At 49.8% G+C, this 20,532-nt stretch overlaps 1 protein-coding gene across 1 annotated transcript in view; it reads left to right on the top strand.

The window, feature by feature from the left end:
* VWA5B1 (von Willebrand factor A domain containing 5B1) overlaps positions 1 to 17,455 on the top strand; it is a 36,208-nt gene extending 18,753 nt beyond the window's left edge. Inside the window, exons 11-21 of the mRNA XM_063106967.1 lie at positions 968 to 1,153; positions 3,002 to 3,185; positions 4,038 to 4,228; positions 7,746 to 7,938; positions 8,407 to 8,721; positions 10,189 to 10,326; positions 11,171 to 11,284; positions 14,034 to 14,108; positions 14,754 to 14,823; positions 15,320 to 15,437; positions 16,952 to 17,455. Of these exons, the coding sequence (XP_062963037.1) occupies positions 968 to 1,153; positions 3,002 to 3,185; positions 4,038 to 4,228; positions 7,746 to 7,938; positions 8,407 to 8,721; positions 10,189 to 10,326; positions 11,171 to 11,284; positions 14,034 to 14,108; positions 14,754 to 14,823; positions 15,320 to 15,437; positions 16,952 to 17,455 (2,088 nt within the window). The remainder of the gene's footprint in view (positions 1 to 967; positions 1,154 to 3,001; positions 3,186 to 4,037; positions 4,229 to 7,745; positions 7,939 to 8,406; positions 8,722 to 10,188; positions 10,327 to 11,170; positions 11,285 to 14,033; positions 14,109 to 14,753; positions 14,824 to 15,319; positions 15,438 to 16,951) is intronic.
* Positions 17,456 to 20,532: the final 3,077 nt, after the last annotated feature.

The raw sequence follows: 20,532 nt of genomic DNA on the forward strand, positions 1-20,532 counted from the left end.
CAGTCACATGGCAGCTCAGTGGTAGAGCTGGGATTTCACCCTAAATCTGAGCTCTCTGCTAGGCCATACTGCACCCCAGTGAGAACTGGTGTGGGTGGAGGCCACAGAGCAGGCAACTCTTGGAGCAACCTCAGGACATTAAATCTCCTGGTTTCCAGCCACAGGGTCACATGCTCCATCCACTGGCCAGGCAGGATTGAGGCTCCTGAAGTAAGCACTGCCTTTATGGATACAGAGTGGGGTCATTTCTGGCCACATTCCTGATGATGACAGATGGTGGCTCAGAAGTATTTAAAGTGTCCAGAACTAAAGGAGGTTAAAGTCTTCTATTTCCTGCGCATTTGGCACGAATAATTCAGCCCTTAGAAAATCCTCTTGTCAGTCAGTTCCTCCAGGAAGCAAAGATAGAGCTGGGGTTAAGAGTAAAGAGGTTTATTGGGGGATAGTGTCTGTGAAAGACAGAAGATGAGGAAGCAGAAAGGAAAACTCTTTAGGCCATGAGGCAGATCCAACACCTATGAAAGGAAAGGGGTGAAGCCAAACTGGGCAGGGAGAGCCCTAGATTGTGATGCTCTGGCAAGGGCTCAGCTGACCCAGTGGGGAGCTCTGCAGCAAAGAGACTGTGTAGGGCTGAAACAGCCAGGCACTAGTATCTCTGCCATGATGAACCATTGGCTGGGGGCTTCCAGGGAGAGGTGCGGTCTTACCTTGTAAGCTGGGCACTGTATCTGGAAGTTGTCACCTAACTGCATTTTAATCTTAGAGAAGATGACAGCAAAGATCTGCCCCAACTCTGACATTCTAGGAGTCTAAGGAGCTCAGAAGTGTGCTCACTGCTGGGCAAGCCATCTCAAGTCCTGCTGTCCCTGCTCACACCCCTCCAGCTTACACCCACATGTTCTTCGTGCTCCTCATCTGTATACACCCCTGCTCACACATTCCCCTGTGTTCTGACCCTGCCCAACAGATTGTCAAATCCTTGAAGAAGGCCATGGCCCCAGTCCTAAGTGATGTGACTGTGGAGTGGGTCTTTCCCGAAACCACCGAGGTCCTGATCTCACCTGTCAGCACAACCTCCCTTTTACCTGGAGAACGGCTGGTGGGTTACAGCATTGTGTGTGATGCCTCCTTGTACATCTCCAATCCCAGGTCTGTAAGTATCCTCGAAGTTCCAGGGGCCAATGGGGGTCCAGAACCCATGCCCACATGTCATCTTTAGTTGGAAAGACTATTTTGGCAGCTAGGAACTAGTTAGAACTGGGTTTACAGTGTGGGTATAGTTGCCAGGCCACAGGTATTCCATCAAGGTGACATTGCTTAGGTGGATGCCACCACCTCAAAGTGCCCCTGAAGCAGAACCACTTGGAGAACTTGTTTAAAATAAGTTCCAGAATAAGCTCCAACCCAGCTCTATTGAATAAGCTTCCCTAAAGATAAGGCCAGAAATCTGCATTTTATATAATCTCCTCTAAGGGATATGATGTACACTTCAGTTCAAGAACAACTGCACTCAGTTTTGTTTTGTTTTTTTCCAAACACACTAGTCAGTTCATATCTCCCTAGGTGAGTTTGTGTTTCATTTATTTATATAGATAATTCCCTCATATTTGGTGGCAGAAGTGGGAGAAAAGCAAAGAACTTCTCAAAGGCAGGTGGGAGTCATGCTAAAATGTGGAAGATTGCTTGAGAATCTGTTTCCTCGCCCATCTTTCCTCTTTAATGAGTCTCTCCTCTCTCCCTTAAAGAGTTTCTCATCTTATTTTGTTTTTGAGAAGTCACAAACTCAATGCCTAGAGGGTTATAAAATGAATGAAATGGGCTGGTGTAAAAATAAAAGGGGCACATGCCAGATTGATATCAGCTACTACTGAGTCTATAGTTGGAGATGCATGAAGGAGTGGTGAGGAATGTGGCAAACTGGATAGCACACATCCTGTCTAAATTGAGCAGCCCCTACTCAGCTCTAAGAAATTGCTGCCATGCAGGTATGGGAACCCTATGCTAAATGTATTTCCAATTTTTCAAGAGAAAATGGAATTTTGTGTGAAATTTCCAGATATTTTAATGTTATAGAATTTCTTCAGAACCATGATCAGGGTAACAGTTAATGTGTTATGAAGAGTGGAGTGTTCAGCTGTAGGAAGAACATGCTGAACAAAATGCTGACCAAGTCTTTGCACAGTCCAGGCCCTCTTTGGAAGTCTGGAAGGCACCAGATCATCAACAGATCCTACCACTAGAAGGGACCCTAAAAAGTCATCGAATCCATTCCTCTTTTCTTTCCCATGAAACTGGAAAAGTTTCCTCCTGCTACTGCTAGGGATGTTGCGTAAAGAGTACCTTCATCTATTGTTGGTATAAACATGACTTGCCACAGCTCTCCTGGAAAGCAATCTAGAAATAACTAATAAAATTAGACATACATAAACCTTACAACCCAGAAATCCCACTCCAAGGAATGTAACCCATGGAAATAAAAGTGAGGTAATGGATTTATGTCCAAGGATTTATTGTAGCATTTTTTATGGTGGCAAAAGTAAATGGCCACAAAGAAAATGCTTATCAATAAGGGGTGGTGAAATATTGTGCAGTTGAATGTTAAAGAGAATGGTTGATGCAGGATTTACAGAATGTTTCACGTGCAAAATTCAAGTTACTGATATTTGTAAGTAGTATGGTCCAGTTTTTATAAAACAAAAATGATCTCCAAAAGCTAATGTGTTATTCATATATTTTCATATGTTTATATCATGGAGAATGGAATGAAAGGAACATTAGTTCATTTTGTTAATTTTATTACCTATTTGGAGACAGAAGTGGCATTTATTTAGAATTACATTTTTAAAAATTTTAAAGAATGAAGTCAATGATTAAAAATATAAACAACAGTTCTTCAGAGATGGAACCCCCCAACACCTTGCTCACACCCCTTTCTGCATTGGGAAAGTCCCTCCTGATGTCTAGCCTCACTCCCAGCCCTCTTTTCTCTCCCTTCCTCCAGGACAAGAGGCGGCGGTACAGCATGATGCACTCTCAGGAGTCTGCCAGCTCCGTCTTCTACCACTCTCAAGATGAGGGAACTGGCCCAGACAGTGCAGACTGTGCCAGGAGCTTGGGAACACCTTTCAGCCTGGGGCAGGCCAAAGATGCCCGGCTAGTCAGTGGAGACTCCGCCACCAATCCCGGTTGGTCTGCTGCTCTTTCTGCCCTGCTCTCTTCTGAAGGGAGGTCAAAATGATTGCTACCTTATATTGAGCACTTGCTACATACTAAGCACTTTATAAAAATAATCTCATTGAATAGTTAGCAGCTGCAGTGGTGGGTACTATTGTACCCATTTTACAGAGGAGCAAACTGAGACTTGGAGAACTTAAGAAACTTGGATAAGCTCATGGAGCTTGAAAGACGCAGAGTACAGATAAAGAGTCTAGACCTCTTTGACTCCAAAGCCTCTTGATGGTGTTAGTTCACATTCAAAGGGCATTTACCAATTACTTACGAAGGCTAAGTACTGAGCAGTGTGGGAAGCAAAGATGACTCAAACATGGCACCTGCCCTTCAGGAGCTCTTTATCTAGTGAGAGAGAAACGACTGGCCTTAATTCTGATAGAAAGCAGAGTGACAGGGGCCGCAGAAAATTTTAACTGTGGGGATCCTAGGGAGAGAAGAGCAGACGAGCTAGAGGCTATCAACAAAGACTTAGTAAGTGGACTGATTGTGAGAAGTGGGAAAGGAGAGGAGGCTCCAGGCAGCAGATTCTGCTTGAGCAAAGGTGTGGAGGTGTGACACGTGGAAGTGCATACACAGTTGGTTACTCATCTAGTTTGTCTGGAGCACATTGTACCTTTAAAAAGGAGCGGAAGAGAGAGTTCCTGGGAAGAAAGATGGGGGCCAGATCAGGCCAGGCTTTGGATGCCAGGTGAGGCACCTGTACATATTTACTATGCAAGCAGTGGAGAACTTAAGAGGTTTCCAAGTCCCTCTCTTTCCCCACCGTCCTCTACACCAATGGCTTCCCTATCACTACTCCTGTCCAGGTCTGGACCTCTCCCGGCGACGAAGGGCATACAGCACCAACCAGATCACCAGCCCCAAGCCCTTTCCAAGGGCCACCACGGCCAGTGACCCCACAGTGGCTGCCAGGAGATACCCACTGCGTAAAGCCAAGCTGCAGGACCTCACTATTCAGAGCAGCCCAGATGTCCAGTGGTGGCAGATCGATTTGCAGGTACCTGAGCAGGGCAGGTTGGGGAGGAGACACAGGCTGAGGAGAGCTGGGTCTCATGCTTCAACTACATGGACAGGGAGGGGACTGTCCACAACCTACAGTACAAAGTAAGCCACACCCTGGACCTTCAGCTGCCTAACACCCAACAACACCTTCCTAATCATGATACCCGTTAGTCAAAGAGATCACCCATTCCCTGAGCACAGCACTTACCAGTTGGCAAGGAGCATCTGTATCTTCTCTCTCATTTGATTTTACACCGCCCCTGAGAGGGGAGGGAGTTTGGGGGCCAGCAACGCACTCGGTACAGATGTGGAAATTGAGGGTCAGAGAGGCAAAGTGACTTATCCAGGGTCACACGGCCAGTCAGGGGACTGAAACCCGGGACCATCTGCCTTCAAAGCCCGTGTCTTCCCCCTCCTTCACACTGTACATCCCGTGAATCTCAAGGGTTTACATTCACTCAGGTCAGAGAGAATTTAAGAGTTAAAATCACAGTAGGAACTATCCTGCTAGACCAGGGTTTCTCAACCTCAGTGCTACTGATATGATAATTCTTTGCTGGGGGCAGAGGCTGTCCTGGTGCCTTGTAGAATGTTTGGCAGCAGCCCTGGCCTCTGCTCACTACAGGCCAGTAACACCACCACCCCTAGTTATGACAATCAGAAATGTCTACAAACACTGTTACATATCCCCTGGGGGGCAAAATCACCTGGCTGAGAATCACTGTCCTAAACTAGTGGTTTAACCCATTTTCTTAAGAAAGTGTTTTGTGTTGATTTGTCATTATAAGCCCGTGGTACCATAAAAGCAGCCTTTTCATTCTGCCTTGGATGCCCTACCCCACTTCCAACCCCTCTCCCCCCCACCACCTCCACATATACCTAATCCCTTACATTCCCCAAGGGTGGGGACACTGCCACATTTTTCTTTCTTCATGCTTAACCAAGGACCACTTGAGGCAATTGGAAGGCATGGCCTTGGAGTCAGGCAGATTCTGCTGCTCAAACATGTTACTCGACCTCTCTTGTCCCCACTGCCTCACCTACGAAATGGGGAGAAGAGCCTATGCAGGTGATTGAGCTAACATCCACCAACAGATATTTATGGGGAGCCAACTCCAAGTGGAGGTCTCCTCCAGCCATTGGCACATAAAGTGCCTGGCAAGGTGCCTGGCAAACAGTAGGTGTCCTTTAATGGCAGCTCTTCTTGGTGAGAGCTCTGGGCAGGTTGGCCTCCCTTTAATTCTCTCCCGCTTGCTCCTTAGCTCTTCTGACCCATCTTTGCTCATCTCTTCCCCCTCTCCTGTCCAGCTTCTTCCCCTGGCCTGAGTCTCCCCAACACACTTGCACACACACACACACACACACACACACACACACACACACACACTCTCCCTACAGAGTCTCTGGCTGGGCAAAGAGCTGGATCTTAGACTCATCTGTTGCTATGCAAACTGTAGCAGCTTTGGTTTCTCTCTGACCCAGTGTGGTGGTGTTGGTGAGGAGGGATGGGGGTGGTAGTGGTGAATCCCAGTCTTCAATGGGGGGGAGGGGAGATTAGGGATCCCCTGGGACCCACCAGCCCTGGCCGGGTACCAGCTCCCACTGAGGCCATCCTGAGAGTGACCAGTCTCCTCCTTTTCTCACACCCTTGTACCATCACTAGGACTTCTGGCCCCAAAAGACAGGAAGGTAGCACCCTTTTAATGGAGAGGCACAGTCCCCTTCCCAGTAAATAACTGAAGGATAAAAAAAGACCCTGGGGTTCACTGTTGGCCTAAAAAATTCTGTTACACCTAGTAAGTGTCTTTGCTTCCTCACCCCCTCCCCCTACTGGGGGATGTATATGATCCCAGAGGCTCGAAATTAATTTTTAATTAATTTAATATTCTTCAATTACAAAAGTAATACTACTCAGCATTTGCCATACAAACTCTCAAACCATTCAGCCAGGTATAAAGTACACATAAAAGTCCCCCTCCCCTATGCCCAGACCCATCGGGTTTTGAATGTTTCCTTCCAGAAATACTACACACACAAATACACATACATACACAACACGTATATATTTTTAATAATCACATATACAAATGGCTATCCAACTTACTTTTTAAATGTCTTTTTAATTCACTTTTTATAGATAGTAAAATAACTTTTTGGTGAATAGTTCTATGAGATTTGACAAACACATGTCTTGTAATCATTATCACAATTAAAATACAGAAGTCACAATTTATTTTTTTAATAAGTTTTATTGTGAACATCTTCCCATATTGATATGAAGACATTTACCTCTTTCTTTTCAGTGCTGTGTAGTGCTCTATTGCCTGAACTTATTTGCCAACCCCTGCTGATGAATATTTAGAGTTTCCGGAGTTTTACTTTTACGACACTGCAGCAAATACACAGTATTTGCACCCTTGTGTATTTTCACAGGATTGAATTCCTAACAGTGGGATTGTGCGTTGTAATTGTTGCCAGACAGCACATTGCTAAGCTGTTCTCCCACAGTGTGTATCAGTTTACACTCCCACAAACGGTCCATGAGAGACCCTGTCTCCCCATGGACCATACTGGGTGTCATCAAACGTGTAAATATTTGCCAATCTGCAAGATGGGAAAAAAATTGTAACTTGTTTTAATTTACTTTGCTCTAATTTTTCCTGAGGCTGAGCATTTTTTATGGGTTTATTGGATACGTTTGCTGTAAACTGCCTGTAAATGCCTTTAACCCAATTTTCCATTAAGTTTATCTTTTTCCCCCAGTGATTTATAAGAGCATTTTCTTGAAAATAATCTTTGTCATTTGTGTTGCAAATATATTTCCCAGTTTATCCCTTGCCTTTTGATGTTTGTACCAGCACTAGAATAGATATATTAAACCAACAAACGGAACAGAAAGTCCATAAATAAAACCAAATGTGCATGAAAGTCTTGTCAGGATGGAGGTGGGGAATGGATAAACCATAGGGACTCAATGGATAAACTGTATTCAATAAATGATGCTGTGATTTGTACCATTTGGAAAATCAAGGAAAAGCTGGTTCCTATCTCCTTACACCAAAATAAATTTCATGTGAAACAAAAATTTAAACACACAAACAAACAAAAATGAAATCGCAAAAATTCTGGAACATTTTTTGAGTGGGAAATATCTTTTCAGTATGACATATGGGAAGACATAAGGGAAAAGGTTGATAATTTTAACCACACACAAAAAAGTTTTAAACTTTATGGCTAAAAAAAAAAAGTCAGTTTAGAATTATCCATGGTGTGTGATTTTTCCATGATTTTCTATGGTTTGGAGTTTATCCATGGTTTGGGATTACTGTTGGTTATGTTTCTCATGGGTAATGGAGACTAGGTCACGTGTCCCTGGGAACTGGAGGGGCAGTGACCCAGGAGGAGCTGTGGTGCCCAGGGAGAGAGCTGTGGCTGGGGGCTGGAGCCAGGAGAAAGGAGGGTCCAACCACCAGATGTTCTGCCTCCTTCTCCTTCTCCTCTTGCACCCCCAGCCCTTGCTGAACAGTGGCCAGGATGTGAGCCAGGGCCCCAAACTCCATGGACCAGGGGCCCGCAGGCCCTCTCTCCTGCCCCAAGGTTGTCAGCCCTTCCTACTCTCAGGCCAGGACACCCAGGCCTGGAGAGAGCTGGATCCTGGGCACAGCCTGAAGCCTGCCTCAGACAGCCGCAGTCCTGGGGATCTGGGTAAGTCTCTGCAGAGTCCAGGATCTGACTGGGACAGGGAGGAATTCTTGTCTGTGGCCCAACTTCAGATGACAGGCCCAGAAGGCAGATGCCTGTATCTGTGCCCTCAGGGGTCTGCTGTAGCCCACCCCTCCCTGGGGACCTCACCAATCCCACATTTCCCCCACTCAACCTGGCTCTTGGGCGGCCTGTGTGGCTGCAGCTTCTCTCTGCCCAAGTGCCCCTACCCCATCCTATTTGCCCCCCACCCCAGGTACTGGCTTCCTGGGAGGTGAATCTGTCCCTCTCTTGGGGATAAGCCCATGCCACCCCAGCTGTTCTAGGAAAGGAGCTGTCTGTTCCCTGGAGGGGGGTGGGGGGCTGTACTTGCTTAGGGGTGACTGATTCCTGAGGAGGGATGATGTCCCCTGGGGGTTGGCCATTTGTCCCCCAGCTCAGCGCTCGGCCCTCTTGTCCCTCCGCCCACAGAGCCTTCCCATCACCCCTCCGCTTTCGAGACGGAGACGTCCTCGGACTGGGAGCCTCTGGCCGAGTCCGAGGCGCGGGCCAGTTCCGGCAGGCCCGCCACCCCAAGCCCAGTGTTGGGCAAGGCCCTGGTCAAAGGCCTGCGCGACAGCCAACACATGCAGTGGGAAGTGAGCTTCGAGCTCGAGCCCCCCGGTACGGGGCAGGGCGGTGCGGACGACGCCGACCTGTGGAGCAAGACCTTCCACCACCTGGCGGCCCGCGCCATCATCCGCGACTTCGAGCAGCTGGCGGAGCGCGAGGGCGAGATCGAGCAAGGTGAGCGCCAGGCGCCTGCAACCCCTCCCGTGGGCGGTGTCCTCCCACAGCCCCGCCCACTCTCCAGGGTCCGCCTACCTCCTCGGCCTCCCGGCCCCGCCCTCCTACCCACAGCCCCGCCCAGCGCCCCGCCCACTCTCCATGACCCGCCTACCTCCTCAGCCTCCGGACGCCCACTCACCACAGCCTCCCCCCGCGCCCCGCCCACTCTCCATGACCCGCCTACCTCCCCAGCCCCCGGCCCCGCCTTCCTACCCACAGCCTCGCCCATCGCCCCGCCCACTCTCCATTCCGCCTTGTGCCCGGGCTCATTCCTCACCCCCACCCACGATCAGCCCCCCTACCCTGGCTCCAGCCCCTCCATCTACCCACCGTTCCCGCCACAGCCCACTGTTCCACCCACTCACACCCCATGGCTACCTGCAGGTGCCTCCCCTCACCCCCAGCTGAACAGCTCGGTGAACAAAACAATCCCATCCTTTCTTACACATGAGTACTTGACCTAGACTAGTAGGGAAGCCCGCATTAATAAAATAAGCACACAAATAATTAACTGAGTGCATTTGTCTTAAGGACTACTAAGAAGAAATACAGTGATCCAAGAGATTGCATAACAGGGATGGGGGGGTCAATTTAGCCCAGGAATTGGAGCAGACTTCCTTGAGAAAGTGACTGGTGGGATTTTGATGCGGCACATTTGGAGAATAGAGTAATAGAGAATAGTTATATTATTTCTGTGTGACAGGTTTATGCTCTGTTTATGTAAAATGTTATATTATTTATATTTTATTTGTATTTTTCTATATTACATGTTTTCTTTTTTTTCCTTCCCATGAGCACATCACCTTACAGTTTACAAAGAACGTGCCCAACCTTCATCTCCTTGGCTCCTTACACAGCCCTCCGGAGGCAGCAAGCCATGGAGACTGCCCATCTGTTCAGTGGAATGGGTTGGGCTTTGGGGTCTGATCATTCTGAGTCCTGATCTCAGATCTGTTACTAACTCACTGTGTGACCCTGAGCTTGCAACTCTACCTCTCTGATTTTCAATCTTCTCAGCAGTTAAATAGATCAGATTGGTGGTCCCCACCCACCAGTTAGGGGACCTACAAAGTCCTTCAGCAAGGTTCCTATTAAACAACTATAATGTTAAAATATAAAATACAGGCAACATAGTAGGTTGGGTTTAAAAAACAAAAAAAAAAACTAAAGTTATTTAAGAGAAGTAGCTGTCTTTTATTCTGAGATAATGTCTTACCTTTTTACATTAAAATATCCTTTATTTTGTGAAACGATAGCTTTTTAAATTTTTCTCAAATTAGCAAGTTGGCAACCCCTTGATTTTAAGGGATCATTTAATCCCGAAGATGGGGACCACTTGTTGAGCCCTCCTTTTAGCTTCCAGAACTTCCATGTCAGTGAGGACTTTCTGGGTTCAAACAGTGATCCCAGCTTCTCCCTCCACAGGGTCCAACCGCCACTACCAAGCGAATGCTGTGCACACCAGCAAGGCCTGCAACATCATCAGCAAATACACAGCCTTTGTGCCTGTGGACGTGAGCAAGAGCCGGTACCTGCCCACCGTGGTGGAGTACCCCACCTCCGGTAAGGCAGGCAGGCAGGGCACTCCTGAGGGCCAAGCATCTCCCGTGGACTGGAGGAGGTGGGCTGGCACACAAAGGAGCACAGATCTGCAGGGAGGGGTGCTGGATCAACTCTTCCCCAAGTGTGTTCCAAGAAACTAGAACCCTAGTTTCATGTCCTGTGAATAGCCATCCAGCATAAAAATAGGAAATACCAGATTAGAAACCACTGGATTAAATAAAGCTCAAAAGCTTTCTTTACTGCAGAACTCTTCAGAGCCTTTACTATGATATATACATCAAGAGGCTCAGAGAATGGACTGTAGTATGCAGCTTCTCCAAAATTTATTTCCCAACAGAACTCTATTTTTTAAGGAACAATTCACACTAGTCTTCTCTGAGAGTGGGGTTCCCTAAAACACTGTAGGGTGCTGTAGGTTCATCTCTTATCTGTCTCCTGTTAGTGGTGCCCTGGGACCTCAGGGGCCTGCTCTGTGGGAGGGGGAACTGGGACATGGGTCTCTGAGACAACAAACAGAGACAAGTAGAATGGGATGTTCCTCAGAACACCAGCCTTTTAATTAACCAGAAAACATTGCTTCTTCCTGAACGTTGTCTCAGCAATAGCACCTACCTGGCAAGGTAGGTATCATCCCCGTTTTCCAGATAAGGATAAGAGATGGGGCTGGAGCTCAAACCCTGGTCTTTCTGCCTCTGAAGCTCACGGACTTAACTTTGTACAATGCTTTCCTGCCTTTGGACAAGTGAAAGATTGACGCCAGAATCCTTAATGCCAACCTTGGGGAAGAGGCAAAGGACTGGCACCTTTGTACCCAACTGACCTCTTCTCCTTGTCCTCCGTGAAGGTGCTGCACTGCGGATGGCCAGCTCCCGGGTGCTGTCCCGACAGTGGAGGGACACATCTGTGGGCTTCAGACGGCCCCAGACTGTGCTCAGAGAAGACTCGGCAGCAGGAGATGGCAAATTCCAGACCCTGAGTAAGAGCCACTATGTGGTGTGATCGGATACCTGGTCCCTTGAAGTTTCTGCACCCTCATGTCTGAGGCTACAGAGACCTCTCTCTGAGTCCACACTCTGGGCCCTTAGGCAGGCCCGGGGCAAGGCCAGGCCTCCCAGGCTCTCTGAGGCCTAAGACGGGCAGAGGGGCTCAGCATGGCCTGAGCACACCACCACTAAGACAGCTGTCTCCCTGCCCACATGCCCACACCATCCCCCAGCTCTACCTTTTTAAGGTCCCCCAACCCTAGTGGCTGTTCCCTGCCTCCAGCCTTTGAGTCCTCCCAGGTACCAAACGCCAGGAAACCTAATAAACAAGGAGAAAAGCAAAGAACAAAGAAGCGGGTCCCACCATCTGTCTAGGTCCCACCATCTGTTTCCTTCAGGATTCCCGACAGCTTCCTTTCAGCCTCTACCTGACTTCACTGTTCCTGCAGCCTGGCTCCTTGAAGAGCCATGATTTGACCTTCTGGTGACCTTGCGTGTATGTGTGTCTTCCTGTCTCTCTGAAGACAACCTAACTGCTGCACTGGTTCTAACCCTTCCTTGGTGCCCTCACGTACACAGTGAGGATCTCCTGCCTTCTGCTGTGCATGGGAAGGACATCAGAGGTCCCACCTGGCCACTAAACCAGCCACCCAGACCATAAGTATTTTTTTATCAGAGGTACTAGAAAGTGTTTACAGACACTGATGGCTTAAAAAAGAAACACCATGTGACACGGTAGAAGTCCAGAGGAGCTCTTTAGAATGAAGGAGTTCTACCAGCTTCTCGGTCCTTTGGCCCCCAAAACCTGGGGCACCAGTTCTACCCCCTTAGCCAAGCTGAGCTTCCAGTCTGCAGGAGATTTCCGGTCTACCCTTCCCTTTCTCCACAGTTCAGCACTTGGTGGCCCATGGCTTCCATCAAAATCACAAATCTCTTCCTTTCAATTGTCCTCTAATTTGCCTGTGTCTCTGACTTCTAAATGGTTATTCTACCCCATACCCTTTCCTCCCTAAGAAAGACAGTGGCTTTCTATATGCTGGGCATTGTTGTTGCTATCCATGACTCCTCACAACCATCTTGAGAGGGTTTCTCCCCTCCCCCCTCCAACATTAAGAGAAGAGGAAATGAGGAAACCGAGGCTCAGGTTAAGTGACTTACTCAAGGTCACAAAGCTGATACATGATGGAGCCGAGGTTTGAACCCACAGAGTGTGTGGCCCACAGTCCATGAGGTTAACCAGCATCCTATTTTCCTGTCGGTTGCCTCAGTCATTCAATCACTAGGTCATTCTTTCTTTTTTTTAAAAATTTTTATTGAATCAAAATTGATTATACAAATTTTGGGGTTCAACATTGAGATATGTTGATCAAATCAATATTAGTAGCATATGTATTGTTACAAATCGTAATTATTCTTTATGCGCCTTGTCCAACCTCTCTCCTTCCCCCTCTCCCTCCCCGCTCCCACCACTGATAACCCTAGATTTCTTCTCTCCTTCTGAAAGAATAATGGTTACTCTGTTGATTTGTTGCCTGGATGATCTGTCCGATGCTGAGAGGTGTGATCAGGTCCCCCAATATTATCATAGAGCAGATGCTTCTTCTGTCACTCTGAAATGGGCTTTGTGAAGAGAGATGTCCTCTTCTTTTCTTTATCTCTGCTGGTGACTCTCCTTGTGTCAATGCACTCCAGTGGTTGGCAGGCCATCTGTGTGGTGGTTGTGGCATCTAGTCACTTTTGTGGCAGCCATGGTTATAGTGGTGGCTGTGGTGGGCCACTCACATGGAGGTGATGTTTTTGGCATGCTCCTTGGTGCTGGTGGTGTGCCTGGTTGTGGGGAGTGTCTGGTCACTGGCTCCATACCTTGGGACACTGGGTGGGCCCTGAGGTGCTGGAGTGGTGTGCCTGGTTGTGGGAGGGGGGTCCAATCCCTGGCTCAGTCACTAGGTCACTCCTGTGCTGGGTGCTCAGGGCAATGAGCAGACCTCCACCTTGGCCCTCACAGCACTAACAGTCTCACAGTGGGAGACAGAGGCTTTGCTGAACAGTTTGTGCATGAAGTTTTTCTATACTGAAATTTGGATTACTCCTTTAGAGCAGATTGCCCCATCACTCACTAGCCCTTGAAATAGTAATAGGAACAATCACCTCAATTATGCATTTTGAACAATGTATGTGGGATTACTATCCCCATTTCATAGTTGGGGAAACTGAGGCTCAGAGCCCTCTGACAAGTCAGTGCCATGTTCTGGTGCCTCCTGGAGAGCTGGCATAAGCCCCTCCTCAGTGAGGACCAGAGCTGGTGAGGATGTGCCCAACCCCCAGCCCCACCCTCAGGCCCCTCCTGCTTCCCTGCTGGATCTGCAGCTCAGGGCTTTATTGAGCACTTAGCCAGGCACTAAGCACTATCTGTGTGTTTTCTCATTTAATCCTTACAACAACACTGTGAGATAGGTACCATTATTCCCAATTTGCAATCAAAACTTATAGAGAAAGCAACTTTGTCAAGGCCCCACTGCGAATCAGTGGGAAGTTGGGATTTGAACACAGGCATGTCTGACCTTTGGAAGATGAAGGCCCATCCAAGCAGGGCTAGAAACTCTGACCTTTCTCCCCCAGCCCACCCCAGGCATTGGGAATTAGACCATCACTCTGCTTGGGGGGATGGGAAGTGAGAAAGGGGGGACCCAGAGAGACAGGTCTCACTGGCTTCCTCCACGGCAGGTGTGGAAGAGGGTCCAGCCACGCCCTTCACCGAGACCATGTCTCCCAGTCGCGAGAGGCATGTTGCTTCCGAAGGTGAAGGGCAGTCAGCGCCATCTCTCTCCTAATTAAGATCATAATAGTGATTAGTGCTGGGGCCAGGAGAGCATCTTAGCACCAACAAAGTCCACAGGGCTTCACGGATTCCTTAAAACAGCCCTGTGTGAGGAGCATAGGATTATCCCCAATTTAAAAATGGGGAAACTGAGGCTTGAAGAGGTAGAGCGACTTGCCCAAGGTCATACACAAGTTAGTGACAGAGCTGGACCTGAAGTCAGGCCTCCTAATTCCCAGCTGCAGGACCATTTTTCCACCTCACTCTGCATAGAGTCCTGCAGCAATGTGCTGGGGAGGTCAACACAATGTACCCATTTGGGAATAAGGCAGGTTGATGTGAAGCTCTCGCTGTCCCCACAGTAACCTTTCAGAAGATACCAGGAGCTGCCTGCCAAGGAAACTTGGAAGCCACTTTCTTACATGTTTCTTACATATTTCACCCCTCCCCATACCAACTGGGTCATAAACAGCCCTACAGCCAATTGCTTAGCTCAGATCCCTAGGGACATAGGGATGTAGGCAAGCCCCTGGCCCTCTCTGGGTCTCTATTTCCCCAGCTGGGCAGTGAGCAGTTGGACAGGGTCATTTGTCAGGCCTCAACTCTGTTGTTCTGTGGCTCTCCAGGTCCGCCGCACAGTCTGTCCACCAATACCCTTTCTTCCGTGAAGAGCTCAGAGACTCTCTTTGGATCCAGGTAAGTGAAATGGCCAATGAAGTTACACTCGACTGACACCCATTTTCCTGAGGTTATTCCAGGCCTGGAAGGCCAAAGGCAGGTCAGCCTGACATTTAGATGGATGCTAAGAAGCCCTCCTACCCAGAGATATGCCTGTTTTCCAGGTTTCACGCTGCCTAAATTCCCCCATTGTAGTTCAACTCCTACACATCTTTTCAAATGCAGATACCTCTGGGAGGGCTAGCACAAGACTCTTCTGACCACCAGGCTGGACAAGAATACAATATCAAAAGAGGGTCATAAAAAGAACACTAATCTGCTCCTGGTACCTGCTGCTGCTAACTCACTAAGTGACCAGGGACAGATGCCTCCCCAGGCCTCTATTTCCCCAGCTGTCAAATGAGGAAACTGGAGGAGGCCATCTGTTGAATCCCTTCTGGCCCTGACCTTGAGAGGCTTCTGGGTGGGCACTGGGGGGTGGGATGACCAAGGACACCTGACTCCACCTGCACAGGCTGAATCTCCAGAAGTCCAGGCTGCTGACGCAAGCAGCCAAGGGCTTCCTGAGCAAGCCACTGATCAAAGCTCCAGAGTCGACCTCAGGGAGCCAGAGCTTGGACTATGTACCGCTGGTGAGTGTCCTCTCCCCAGACCTCAGCCCCCCTTCTGCCCCAGCAGCAGTGCCTTCCTGTGAGCCTTCCCACCCACTCCTCCACCTCCACAAAGGGAAGAAGACTTTGGTCTTAGGGCTCTGATCCCCTCAGTTCTGGAGCTTCTTAGAGCTTCTCACCCAAGTATCCAGCTGGGCAGAGGGAGTTTGCATGAGTATCCCCCACCCAGGGATCTAGAGGTGTTGCTAGAAGCCAGCACCAGTGTCATGAAAAACCTTTGCAATCTGCTGTCTTCACCTCAAAAATTCATGAGAATTTTGCATTCTACTCCACCGTCTATGCATGCCTGTTTTTCAGTGCATAAAAATAAGCTTTGAAATGACTCAGGAGCGAGGAAAATTAACACCCCAGGGACATGCACTTTGTTCAGCACATGGCTCTGCAGATGCCCCACAATTCCATGGCAGGATGAGAAGCCCAGGTCTGGAGTGGGCTTCTCTAGCTTAAAGAGCAAGGGAGACTGGTCCTACACACATCTGGGGCCCCTTGGGGTATCAGAGGGTGCTCGAAGGAGGGTGTAGTTAGAGCTTCACTGCACATCTCCTGCCAAGTGCATAGTGTCCTTTTGAATTTCCAAATATCCAGGGTCAACAAGTATTTATTGAGTCAGGTGCAGTGCTAGACCCTGGAGAGACAACCTTGAACTAGACATAGTTCCTGTGCTCATGGTGCTAAGCATCTGGTGGGACCCAGACAAGGAACAGGCGATTCTAATCCTTGGAAGCTGCACTAGGAAGGGTCTGGAGGAGTGCAGGGGTGGACACCTAGCCCAGGCTTGAGATGGGACTGAGGAGCCAGAGGGTCAATGACTTCCTAAACAAGCTAATGGCTAAGCCAGGACCTGAAGGAGTTAAAACTGAGGGCCTAGAAAGGAGAGAGAGAGCTTGGCAGCTGGAGAATGGAGTTTGGAAGGATAAGAGTCAAGGACAAATGAGGGGCCAGGTCATGCAGGGCTTTACTAATCATATTTTGGGCTTCTGTTAAGAGAAAATTGAAGCCATTGAATTGACTCTCCAAAAAGCACATGATCTGTGCCTTACAGATCCCTCTGGAGGCAGGACAGATGGATAGGGTCGGGGGAGAGGGGAGCATATACAGGCAGGGATGACATGAGGAGTGGATTGCAGAGCTATTTAGAAAGTAGACCTGCCGGGACTTGGGAACTGATTGATGCACAGGGAGGAAGAGGGGGATGAGCTGCCCAGAGTCTGCTGCCCAGCCATGGACAGTCCCAGTGGCCGAGCTGGGCCCACACACCCAGGATGAGAGGCAGGTTCAGAGTGAAGATGTTGAGCTGGGCTTGGAGAGTGATCAGTCTGAAGTGTCTGTGGGATAAAGGATGGAGATGCTCAGTTGGTCTGAGCATCCCAAGAATTCCCCAGGAGGGTGGGGTGGGGTGGGCAATGTAGATCCAGACTTTGGCACGGCCCAGGGCTCCATGGGCTGAGGCCCACTGAGGGGCTCCCCACACGCAGGTGTCTCTGCAACTGGCCTCCGGAGCTTTCCTGCTCAACCAAGCCTTCTGCGAGGCCATCCACATCCCCATGGAGAAGCTCAAGTGGACCTCGCCCTTCACCTGCCACCGAGTGTCCCTCACCGCCCGCCAGCCTGAGTCTAAGACCCCGAGTTCCCAGCTGGCAAGCCACTCTCCTCAGCACGCCTCCTGCGACAGCTTCTCCCTGCAGCCTCCAGCCGAGGGCAAGCCAGGCTTGGAGCCCAGGGCGGTGGTAGAGCACACAGGGAAGCTGTGGGCCACGGTGGTGGGGCTGGCGTGGCTGGAGCACAGCTCGGCCTCCTACTTCATTGAGTGGGAGCTGGTGGCCGCCAAGGCCAGCTCGTGGCTGGAGCAGCAGGAGGTGCCCGAGGGCCGCACGCGGGGCGCGCTCAAGGCCGCAGCCCGGCAGCTGTTTGTGCTCCTGCGGCACTGGGATGAGAACCTCGAGTTCAATATGCTCTGCTACAACCCGAATTACGTGTAGCAGGGGTGGGAGGTGGAAGCTGGGGTGGGGGAGGAGAGGCACGGGTCCTTTCGGCCTGGTGGGGAGAACTTTTGAAACTGTAGCCCATATATCAGTTGCTAGAAAAAGCCCTGGACTGGCAATCGGGAGGCCGGAGTTCAATCCCAACTCTACTATCACTTAGCTGTGCAATGTTAGACTAGTGCCTGCCCCCTGCCCGGGCCTCAGTTTCCCCATCTATAAAATAAGAGGGTGAGATGAGGGAGTTGGACTGTATCTCTAGGCGGTTCAAAGATTCCTTTCTGCCCAGACATTCAGGCAATCCTGGGGCTTATTGCTACTGGCAGGTGGCAAGAGAAAATACAGTGTAAGCCTGAGTTCTCTCTGGATGTAGATCATGTGGGCGTGGAGTCGAGACAGCAATGCCCCCTCACATCAAAAGAGAGATCCGAGAACCCAGCGACTATACATGACCTGACCTATGAGCTTGCATCCAGGCACTGAGGGCCCACCTCTGGCTGCTGCATCCCAGGATAGGCTCTTGTCTGCACGGTTACAGTCTAGGACCCCAGAATCTGACTTACAAGCCACCCGAAAAACCATCTTTTGCAACGTGTTACAGAAGAATCACTTGAGGGCCATTTCTTTTGGCTAGGAAGCTCCCTTAGTACGTTTTAGCATTGGTTTGCAGATTATTTGTGGATTCCTATCTAAGAAGAGGTGGTAGACAGGATTAGGGGAGACGCCCTGCGAACCAAAGTGTTAGATTTAGGCTGCAGTCTGTGCCAAAATAGTCCAAAAAGAATAGAGAAGTCAGTGAGGAAAACAAACACCTTAAATAATTTACACACTTTCAGGAAATGGGTAAAGGGAACTCCATCGCTTGTGCTGAGGGGCTAGAGAGGCACCTCCGTGGACACTGTGCATTCTGGGATAGTGGGGGGCCTCTCTAGCCATGCCATGTGGTGGGAGGGGGGGGGGGCATTTTTGCCACAGAGAACCATTCTTGGCTGCAGTGCATTTGGTGATGGTGGCTTTGACTAGAGGGCATGATTTTTTTGGTGAAATGAAAGAATCTTGAACCTTCAAAGCAGGAGCCTCTGGGGGCTTCCCTCCCTCCTGCCCACCGTGTGATACCCAAGTTGGGGCTGGTATACCCCAGCCTCAGATTTCCTCATGGATGATGTCAAACTACATTTCTTCTGCCCCACAGACTCCCCTGGAGGGGGCTCTGGACCTCACTAAGGAACCCCACCAGCTTGGAACCCCAGTCTGATCCACACACCCCCCTCTCTCCAAGGCCTTAGCCTCTCATCAAATTGCTCTCCCAGGAGTGGTCCCCAAGATCCTGGCATGAGGCCCCACAGGCCTCCCTCTTCAGAAAGACCTTGAGGGCTCACCTTATCAAACCCACCCAAGGGGGCCTTGTGGGCTCTGGCATGAGTCCCAGCCTCGTGGAGACTCAAGCAATGTCCAGTCTTCAGCAGGGGCTGGAGGGAGGGAGGGGCTCCAACAGAAGGTCCACTGGGTAGGAAGGGAGAAAAGCCTGCCCGGCAGGACATGGGACCCTGCCCCTCCCTGGGAAACCTAGCCCCACCCTGCCCTGCCCTGCCCCCTGCTGTGCTGCGAAATCTCCCTGGAGGGGCTTTCCCGGCACAAGCAGCCCGTCGAAGACTTAAGATACAGTCCTGCTGCTGCTTCACTGGCTGGCTCTGCCACAAACTTACCCTCTGGGAGGACCCAGCCAGGCGGCCTCTGATGCTGTGGCCATCGTGACCCCACATGAGGCAGGATGCCAGTCTGGGGTGTTGACTCAAAGTCAGTGCCACCAAAGGGGTAAGGACTCTAGGTTGTCCTGTTCGTGCGAGGACAGCCTCATCATCTCCCTGTATACTCCCCCCCCCCCAACAAAAAATGCCTCTGTAGCTATGCGGCCAGCAGCCCTGGTTTTAGGATTAGGATGGAGGGGGTGGCATCCACTTCCTGGCCCACCACTAATGGGAAAATTGTCAGGTTGTGAGTCAGAACACCCAGACTCAGGTCTCAGCCCTGGTACCAGTTTGGCGGTGGCTTTTCCTCTCTGAGTGCCCTGAGCTGGGCGGCTTCCTCCTGCTTAGACATTTCAAGATTCACTGCCTTTGAGATGTTTCCCTCTGGGGAAATATGGATTTGTTTTAGTTCTCTGTGTGACCTTGAACAAGTCATGTGTGCACTCTGGTCCTCTTTCTTCCTCTACCAACCAGGTTGGACTGAGCTGTCCAACCTCCCTCCCTCACCCCAACCCCACCACAACCCCCAGGTCATGAACCTGATTCTAGGTCTCCAGGCTTTGGTCTGGACAAAGACCAGGGTTCAAGGCAGTCTAGTCCCTGCCCAGAGTGGAACTAGTGCTACAAGATGCCTGGAAGGAGTAACTGAGAAACCCAGGAAGGCGGTGGGCACGACACCCTCTTCTCCAGCAAAACTCTGCAGACCTTGCCCCTGTAGCAGCTGCTGGAGCTCTGCAATACATCTGATGCACATGCAAATTGCTGATCTCTGCAACCCCTGGCTGCCCCACGCAGCACCAAAGGTGCAAAGGAAAAAAATCCTCATTTGTTTCAAATAACCCAAGGGCTGTAGGGGGATGTCTGGACAACAGACATTTCTAAAGGGACTTCAGTGGTATTGAGATGACATGCAGCCTCTACCTACCGCCCTGCTACCAGGATTGCCAGAGGACCTCAGCAACTAATGTTAAGGAAACAATAAGAACTGTTGGTAACTAATACATGCATTGAAGCTAAAGTGATTGTAAAGGCTTTCAAGTAGGTGAAACATTGCCCCTGCAATCTGGTTTAATTTGTTAAACCAGCCCTTGCTTTCTAGGTCATGCAAAGGAACATTCATGCCCTGCACTGTCTGAAGAAATGCCTAATGGCATTGTCCAACAAAGCCCAGCCTCCATGCTGCCTTCAGTGGGAAAAACACTGAGCCCCAAGTTGGAGAACCTAAGCATCAGTCCTGACTCCACCACCAATGTGCTGTGTGACTTTCAGCAAATCGCTTGAGTTCTCTGAGTGCCTATTTCATTTTTTGAAGAATGATGTGGTTATACC

The sequence above is a fragment of the Cynocephalus volans genome, chromosome 8 (assembly GCF_027409185.1).
Source record: "Cynocephalus volans isolate mCynVol1 chromosome 8, mCynVol1.pri, whole genome shotgun sequence".
NCBI lineage: Eukaryota > Metazoa > Chordata > Mammalia > Dermoptera > Cynocephalidae > Cynocephalus > Cynocephalus volans.